General features: G+C 39.1%; 1 protein-coding gene across 1 annotated transcript; it reads right to left on the reverse strand.

Moving 5' to 3' along the window:
* Positions 1–7,047: 7,047 nt before the first annotated feature.
* Positions 7,048–8,535, reverse strand: LOC129777252 (zinc finger protein 62 homolog). Its single transcript, XM_055783422.1, has 4 exons — positions 8,517–8,535; positions 8,342–8,457; positions 7,607–8,271; positions 7,048–7,555 (listed from the first exon to the last, which is right to left on the reverse strand). The coding sequence occupies exons 2-4, from the start codon at positions 8,453–8,455 to the stop codon at positions 7,330–7,332; spliced, it is 1,005 nt and encodes a 334-aa protein (XP_055639397.1). The 5' UTR covers positions 8,456–8,457; positions 8,517–8,535; the 3' UTR covers positions 7,048–7,329.
* Positions 8,536–9,659: the final 1,124 nt, after the last annotated feature.

A 9,659-nucleotide genomic window follows, 5' to 3' on the forward strand; every position in this document is an offset into this window, starting at 1 on the left:
TGTACGAGTTTTAACCGCTGTTGAATTAAATTTCAGATAGCTGCGAGAAAAATCTGGATGATAATCCAGACGACCGGAGTTCGAACCCACATCGGAGCAGTTTTAACCAAACATCAATCTGTGCCATTTTCAACATTTATATTCCATTCCCAACACAAGTAAATTAAATAAGTATTATTTCTACAAATATAAATACTCATATATAAAAATGGCGATTCGTGAGGCTATAATAAAAATTTAACGAAAATATTTTGCACAATTTGTTTTTTTTCTATGTCTTTAATAAATCGTATATGAGTATGGCAAAAGTCGTATTAGGTACGTTGACAATTGATGAATATATTCATATTAGATCGCAATTCAACTTCAACATAATCGCTATTATAGTCGGTCAAAGTTGCATATTCATCCAAAATAATTCGGTAAGCTTTTGCCATGTATGTATATGGCCTCCACTTTTGCATGCATATGCCAGTTCGCGCATTATATGCCAACCAAAATTTAGGGCATATGATGTTATATATACGCTTGTTATGCGATTTAATGTTTGCTGGGTAGTTTGATTTGCAATGATCGTCCTCCGGATCCTTGTGAATGTTAAGCAAAACTAGAGAAAACGAATAATTTATCATTGAAAATACAATAATACACTAATGCATGGGTGAAGCTATAAAAAAAAAGAATAATTCATATTTTTAATACAAGGTTCGAAACGAGTTTAATTTTTACCTAATGTTAAGTTGTTTTTTTTTTCTTGAATTCCCATCTTCGCGTAGACAGCATGAAGACCGAACTGAACTGGCGGCAGCGCGAGGATGAGTTTTCTATCTTTTTCGCAATCACGTTTTATCATACAGTGATGAGACATCCGTTAAGCCGCAACATGCCTCCAATTTTGCTCTCAAAACTTCTCATTTATTTCAATAGAAATCTTCTGTCATAAAAAATTCGAATTCACATTGTATCAATGAAATTTCTCATTCGGTAATCAGTAATCTTTCGGATCGGTTGGTCCTATTGATAGCTCCTGCAGTGTTTAGCCTCCCACAAAGCTGAGTGATTTATTTTGTTAATTTCTTTTCTATTGGTCTGAATAAAGAAGAGTTAACTTGAATTGGTGAACAATAGAGAACAGTAGTGCGCTTCATACATAGTGATAAACTATATCGGATCATTGAATCACCGATAGATGTGAAACATGCACCGAACTACTCGCCTCGGAGCGCAATCGCAGCTGTGCCTGCGTTCAACCCATTGAAAAACAGCCGTTTTCTGATTAGTTGCACTGGTGCGCTACCAAGTATTTTATATAACAATTATTATTATTATTATTATTACTATTAGTTTTATGAGATTATTATTGTTAAATATTATCGTACTCATTGGTTTTATAAAGGATGTCGGAAATGGGGGGATCTCCCGAAATGGAGATCTCTTACAATGAAATTTCCTCGGTTGCTCAAAAAGGGAGCGGGAAGCCACTAATGCGCGATTCCGCTTCAGTAGATATATGTTCCGAACATGAATCAACCCACCTTAAAAAGCCCCCCGTTAAGAAATCCTCAAACATCTCCACTCCACCCTCTAACCCTCCCATTTTAACTCAACCGTTGACAACGCATTCCTCATATGTTGTTACTGACCCCTCTCAATTATCTACTTTGTCTCTCCCCTCTGTTGTCTCCGCTTCTTCTCAATCCTTGTCTTCCCTCCCTGTTGCAGCCTCTCCTCGTGTCAAGTCTATCCAAAGATGAACCTGGAACTGGCCCTCGGGTTGTTTTTTTCAGGCCAAAACCTAATGGAAATAGTCTCAGGGTCATCCATATCATGAAAGATCTGGCAAGATCTGACACCTCCGTGGTCGAAATTTCTAAGGTTAGACCGAACAAACTGCATGTTGTCGTGGCTGATCTGAAACACGCTAATGATATTGATGTCGACCAGCAGTTTATAATAGAGTATCGTGTCTACGCTCCTTCCAATAACGTAGAAATTTCGGGAGTGATAACAGAAGCGAGTCTGACGTGTGATTTAATTAAAACAGGAGAAGGCAAATTCAAAAAACTCCCTTCAACGAGCGTTCAAATATTGGAATGTCGCCAACTAGGAAAAGTCTCCCATGAAAAAGAAAAAACAAAATTCACGCCGTTCGACTCATTTCGTGTCACTTTTGCTGGTGCCGCCTTCCCTGACTACGTTATGGTGGACAAATTGAGGCTGCCGCTGCGACTCTTCGTGCCAAAGCCCATGGTTTGCAACAAATGCAAATCAGTTGGTCATACAGCAGCTTATTGCACCAACAAGGAGCGCTGTGCCACTTGCGAAGAGCAACATGAGGGAAAATCCTGCAGTGCGACTGAGCATTAGTGTCCATAGTGCGGGGGATCCCCAAACGTGCTCGCAATTTGTGAAACTTGCAAGAGTCGCTGGTAGGAAAAGGAACTTTGAAGGAACGCTCGAAACGCACTTTCGCGGAAATTTTGAAGAGCGCTTCTCCACAGGCACAACAACAACAACCTTCAACCACAAACAATGTCTTCGCTTCACTGCCAGTTGACGGACATGAAAAACCCCAACTGTCTCTGTTTTTCCGTCCAGTTCAACTTCCCAATTGGGATTTATGAATTTGTCTGACATTTTGGAACAAATCTTCACGTGTTTTAATGTTTCGACTCCATCAGAACCATTATCACCGCAATGCTGCCAGTGTTAAAGACAATTTTGCATCAATTGATGAAAACATGGCCCCTCCTTGCAATGAGTATCTCTCTCGATGGCTAATTTCAATAGAGAGGTCGGATGTATCACTGTTTTACAGTGGAATTGTCGTAATCTTATTCCTAAACTGGATAAGTTCAAATTTTTAATTCATAACTTAAATTGTGATGTTTTCCCAATTCAGAAACTTGCCTCTCTTCTCAAAATGATCTCTCTTTCCACGATTTTAATATTATACGCTTGGACCGTGATGACAGATACGGAGGGGTGCTACTGGGGATCAATAAGTGCCACTCATTTTTTCGAATTGACCTTCCACCTATTGGAGGGATCGAAGCTGTTGCTTGTCATGCAAACATCAGAGGCAAAGACCTCTGTATTGTCAGCTTGTATTGGCTTCCGAAACTTCAAGCTAGCCGAAAGCAACTTGCTGATGTGTGCTCACTCCTTCCTGAGCCACGGTTGATCTTGGGAGACTTCAACTCTCAGGGGAACCGCCTGGGGGAAACAGTACGACGACAGCCGTTCCTTGCTGATATATTACTTTTGTCATATATCAGCTTCAATATGACCGTTTTGAACACTGGTGAAACAACACGTGTACCGAAACTTCCTGCTAACCCAAGTGCTCTTACCTTTCGCTTTGCTCGAATTCACTATTGCTAGATTGATAAGTGGAATGTAATCCAGGATCCCAACGGTAGTGATCACTTCCCAATCAGAATTTCTATCAACAATGGGTTAAACTCTTCTGAATCTATAAACATGGCATGACCTTACAAGACACATTGACTGGAAAAAATATGTGGACGCGTTTGCTCTAGCCATCAATTCCAGAGATGGTTTACCTCCATTGGAGGGGTATAACTTCCGTTCTCGTTTGATCTATGACAGCGCGGTTCGCGCTCAAACAATCCCAGGTTCCACTATTCGCCTAAGACCTCCCAATCCATGGTGGGGTAGTCAATGTTCTAAGCTTTATAAGGATAAATCGAATGCATTCAAAGTTTTTCGGAAACGTGGAACCATTGAAAATTTTCAAACGTATTTAGCCCTTGAAAATCAGTTGAAAAATTTGATCAAAGGGAAAAAACGTGCTTATTGGCGAAATTTCGTGGGTTTGTCACGAGAAACGTCAATTAAAAAATTATGGAAAGTTGCTCGAAACATGAGAAATCGCTCTTCAACGAATGAAAGCGAAGAATGTTCACATCGATGGATTTTGAGTTTTGCGCCGAAGATTTGTCCCGATTCCGCTCCCGTGCAAAAAATTGTTCAAGATATACCACAAGAAGGTAGTGCGATCTTGATTCCGAGTTTTCGATGGTAGAATTCTCTCTTGCTCTCCTTTCATGTAACAATTCTGCTCCGGGATCGGATAGAATCAAGTTCAACTTGCTGAAAAACCTCCCTGATGTGGCGAAACATCGCTTGTTGAATTTATTCAATCCAATGCTGTCTTAAATACGGAAATTGTTGGAGAAAATGATCTTGTTTCGCCTTGACCGATGGGTTGAAACGAATGGCCTACTCTCAGATACACAATATGGGTTCCGCAGGGGCAAGGGAACGCCGAAAAAAAACAAATGGCTTCAGTATTATTGGACATAAAGGGGGCCTTCGATTTCGTTTCAATAGAGGTTTTGTCAGACAAGTTACACTCTCAGGGTCTATTACCTCTATTGAATAACATGTTATATAACTTGCTTTGTGAGAAACATTTGAACTTTTCTCACGGAGATTCGGCAGTAAGTCGGGTCTCCTATATGGGACTCCCCCAGGACTCATGTTTGAGCCCACTTTTGTACAACTTCTATGTAAGCGACATTGACAATTGTCTTACACAAAATTGCAGCCTAAGACAACTTGCAGATGATAGAGTGGTGTCTGTCGCAGGATCAAATGAAACCGACCTGCAAGAACCCTTACAAGATACTTTGAACAATTTTTCAACCTGGGTCATTGGGCTAGGGATCGAGTTCTCCACGGAGAAAACAGAGATGGTGGTTTTTTCTAGAAAGCACAAACCAGCAAAACCAAAGCTTCAACTTTTGGGTAAACCGATCACTCATGCTATGTCATTCAAGTATCTTGGGGTCTGGTTAGACTCCAAATGTACTTGGGGCCCATATTAGGTATCTGAGTAAAAAATGTCAACAAAGAATAAATTTTCTCCGTACAATTACCGGCACCTGGTGGGAAGCCCACCCAGAAGAACTTATAACAGTATTATAATATATTATAGTATATTATATCGAACAACTATTCTCTCAATGATGGAGTATGGCAGTTTCTGTTTTCAACCAGTTGCCAAAACACACCTCATTAAACTCGAGCGAATTCAGTATCTTTGTCTCCGTATTGCGTTGGGACGTATGCCCTCAACGCATACCATGAGTCTCGAGGTTTTGGCAGGCGTACTCCCACTAAAAGATCGCTTCAATTTATTATCTCTTCGGTTCTTCATCCGGTGTAAGGTTATGAATCCATTGGTAATCGGAAATTTTGAACAGCTTATCGAGCTTAATTTTCGCTCCGGATTCATGAGTACGTATCATGAATTCATTTCCATGCAGGTTGTTCCTTCTTCGTATATTCCCAACCGTGTTTGTTTTCCTGACTACATCAATTCCTCTGTGCATTTCGATCTGTCCATGAAGCCGGATATCCATGGAATTCCAGTTTATCATCGATCGGGGATCGTTCCTACGATCTTCGAAGCAAAGTATGGGCGTGTCAATTGTGATAATATGTACTTTACTGATGGGTCCTCTATGAATGAGTCCAAAGGATTTGGAGTGTTCAACAAATTTTTTAGCACCTCACACAGTCTTTATTATCCTTGCTCAGTGTATATTGCTGAATTGGCAGCAATACACTGGGCGCTGGACAGCGTCGCCTCACGACAACTATTAAATTGTAACGGATAGTCTTAGATCTGTCGAAGCTATCCGTTCAGTGAGGCCGAAAAAGCACTCGCCGTACTTCCTTGAGAGAATACGAGAAATTTTGAGTGCTTTATCCAGACGCTGTTATGTCATTACCTTTGTCTGGGTTCCCTCACATTGCTCCAATGAGAGGGCTGACTCATTAGCAAAGGTAGGTGCAATTGAAGGCGATATTTATCAGCGTCAAATCGCCTTCAATGAATTTTATTCTTTAGTCCGTAGAAATACCATCGCTAACTGGCATCGTAAATGGAACGAAGATGAATTGGGCCGGTGGCTCCACTCGATTATTAGGTTAGCCTCAATCCGTGGTTCAAAAGTCTGGACTTGAGTCGGGACTTTATTCGCACCTTCTCCCGACTCATGTCCAATCACTGTTCGTTAGACGCGCTGCTTTTTCGTTTTAATCTTGCCGACAGCAATCTCTGCGGTTGTGGCTATGGTTACCACGACATCGAACACGTTGTTTGGTCGTGTGAGTTGTATGTTGTCGCCAGATCGAATTTAGAAAACTCCCTTCGGGCTGGAGGAAGCAGCCCAATGTGCCGGTGAGAGATGTGTTGGCTCGGTTAGACCTTGTTTCCCTGATCCAAATATATGTTTTCCTTAAAGCTATCGATCTTCGAGTGTGATTGTTTATACATCCTTTTCCCCTCCTTTTCGTCCTTCGCGAGCTATCGGTTCCTTTCCTACTAACATTAGAATAAGTTAAATTGTAAATACATATTAGATGTAAGGATAGTTTTAAGAATTGAGTGTGAAGTGTCAGTGTGAATGAGAATGTGAATGTGAGTGTGAGTGTGAACACACTTCTCCTTACATCCCATCCTTTTCCTAATGAAAATGTGTCACCCTTCTAAACTCGAGACGACCGCGAGTAATCGGTTTCCTATTTCATTAACCATAGAATTAAGGAAACAACATGTTAATATATGCTAGTTGAAATATAGTTAAGAGTTTAGCTCCTTTAAACTTATGTAACTGAGCCTGTAAAAATAAACGGATTAATAATAAAAAAAAGTCTGGTAATTTCTTAGAAAACACCGAACTAGCAGGTTTCGGAAGACGTATCTTTGTCTGATCAAGAGACATATTGTTTTTAAATAATACAGAGAGAATGTCAAGATCCTAAAACTCGGCTAGGTAAGGTATATTTACTGGTATTTATGTTCCGGATAAGTATTAAACGCTAGACTTTTCTTTCATTTTCTGAATTTTGATTGGATTTGATCACAATTCTCTTCAAGGTAGTTTCTTTTCAGCTATATCTGAAATAACATAAAAATAACTGAAATAACATAATATAATTTCGATATCTAAGGGTGGGTTTAGACTAGGTATATATTCATGTGAAGAAATATGATGAGATTTATAGAAATCGCATCAACCGTTTTCACTTGAACTTCTATAATGAATATATTCATATCTTCGGTGAATATATTCATATCTTCGGTGAATTTATTCACCTGAAGTAGAACTGCATCCAACTTTAGTGATTTCTCACCAGTGAGAAATTCACAAGCGTTTACATATGCTGAATTCAAGTTATATATACCTCGAATAAGTGTATTCTATTTATTCTCACCCGTTTACACCTATTTTCACGTGAATAAATCCATCTATAGCTATAGATCTCCCTAATGTAAACCCGCCATAACATTATTCATAGAAGCAACTCCAAGTCCCCATGTTGCCGAGAAATATGATCTTTCAACAAACGATTATATCCGAACGATTTGTCGCATAAATTACACGCAAACGGTTTTTCCTTTGTGTGGCTCCGGATATGAACATTCAAATTAGAGAATACGTTGAACTCCTTTGGACAGTGGGGACACTTGAATTCTCGTTCATCCGAATGTAAAGCCTTATGCCGTTTGAGTCGGGCGCTGAAAGAGAGTGATTGTAGTGTTGATTATATTTTCAGTGTCAAAACCTACGTGTTAACAAACATCGATCCACACTCCTCACACTTGAACTTTTTTTCGGCATGTTTTTCTCTTTTATGCGCATAAATTGCTCTTTTCGAGCTAAACACCTTCCCGCATAAATCACACGGGAGCTCTTCGCTACTCTTGTGGGTTCTCTTGTGCATCTGAAGTAATGTTGGGCAGTGGAATGCTGCCCCACATTCGTCGCAAGGATACGGTCGCAGATTCAAGTGTCGATTCTGATGACCTTCCATCCGATTACGTTGAACTAGTTTTCCGCATACATCACAGGTCAGCAGTAACGATCGATATATTTCGTTCGCCGTTCTGGGAGGTTTTCGTTTCTTCTTGTGAGTGTATGCTACCTTGGGACATTTTCGCAAATTTACAGTCGAGTTCGATTTGTTTTGTTCGTTATTCGGTAGCTTATTTATTCCAACCTCTTCCACCACCTGCTCCAGCTCTTCATATTCTTGGAGAACCTCGTAAGTTTGGGGGACATCAAACATGGGACTTTGTACGATATCATCCGTTGATTTGCAGGATTCATCTAGTTTCTGTTGAAGAATTGGCTGAACATTCAAGCATTTCAGTCGATACTCGAAGAAATCTTTCACTTTGAACGTACAAAGTGCACATACTTTTGAAGGAAGTGGTTTGTCGTTCGGATTAATCTAAAAAAAATAGAATTGTCTCATTATTAACTGTAATATTATTCTATTGCGAAACGAGTGTTGAACAAACCAGTAAGCCTATGCATGTTGCAATACTCTCTTGCAAAAGTTTGTCCTCGATTACATCGTGAACAACATTCCGGCTCCCCATGCAAAGACGACACAAACTTTCTAATGATGCCATATCTAATGGAAATTCATTTGTAATCCCTATTATTCGACGAAATTTAATCGAATATGTTTACCGGGTTTACCGAATAACAACTTCTCCTATATGATGTTATTGCGAAAAGGTAGAATTTGATGTTTACTGCAGGACGAGTATTTGGAAAAATAGCCCATAAGGGGATTTCGAGTGTTGGTCGAAAAACGAGCTGTTACGATGGGTTTAGACCTGTTTAGATTAGTGATATATTCGTGTAAAGAAATATGAGATTTTTAGAAATCGCATCAACCATTTACACTAGCGCGAACTTATATAATGAACATATTCATATTTTCGGTGAATTTATTCACCTGAAATAGAACTGCATCCAACTTTACGGTGAGTTTGGACTAGGGATATATATTCATGTGAAGAAATATGATGAAATTTATAGAAATCGCATCAACCGTTTACACTAGCGCGAATATATATAATGAATACTAGCAGACCTGGCAAACTTCGTCCCGCCCAAAATTTGTTTTTTGTTATCAATACCTTCAAACATTCACGTTTTCTTACTAAGCGCAAGTTCATGAGTCCAATCGTAGAACTGTTCATTGATTGATCTTCTAATCGACACCGTTGAATTTACCTTTTACTAAAAATTCCTAGTACTTCTACCAAATCATTATAATATCAGATTATTTTCAGACACATTTCTCGTTCAAATTTCTCTGTCACATAGAATAAATGTTTCATACATTTTAAACATTCATATTCCACTCCCAACACAAGTCAATCAAACAATTATTATTTCTACAAACATAAATACTCATATATAAAAATGGCGATTCGTGAGGCTATAATAAACATTTCACGAAAATATTTTGCGCCATTTGTTTTTTTTCTATGTCTGTAATAAATCGTATATGAGTATGGCAAAAGTCGTATTGGGCGCTTTGACAATTCATGAATATATTCATATTATATCGCAATTCAATTTCAACATAATCGCTGTTATAGCCGGTCAAAGTTGCATATTCATCCAAACAAATTCGGTAAGCATTTGCCATGTATGTATATGGCCTCCACTTTTGCATGCATATGCCAGTTAGGCGCATTATATGCCAACCAAATTTTAGGGCATATGATGTTATATATACGCTTGTTATGTGATTTAATGTTGGCTGGGTGGGTAGTGTATCATATTTATTCTAACTCGTTTACATCTATTTTCACGTGA

The sequence above is a fragment of the Toxorhynchites rutilus genome, chromosome 3, assembly GCF_029784135.1.
Source record: "Toxorhynchites rutilus septentrionalis strain SRP chromosome 3, ASM2978413v1, whole genome shotgun sequence".
Classification (NCBI taxonomy): domain Eukaryota; kingdom Metazoa; phylum Arthropoda; class Insecta; order Diptera; family Culicidae; genus Toxorhynchites; species Toxorhynchites rutilus.

Bases quoted from the DNA above. Each gene is read 5' to 3' on its own strand.
- LOC129777252 (XM_055783422.1), bottom strand. From the start codon at position 8,455: ATGGCATCATTAGAAAGTTTGTGTCGTCTTTGCATGGGGAGCCGGAAT. The intron at 8,272-8,341 runs GTTTGTTCAACA...TATTTTTTTTAG, and splicing joins CAACATGCATAGGCTTACTG to ATTAATCCGAACGACAAACC. The intron at 7,556-7,606 runs GTAGGTTTTGAC...ACTCTCTTTCAG, and splicing joins GGATCGATGTTTGTTAACAC to CGCCCGACTCAAACGGCATA.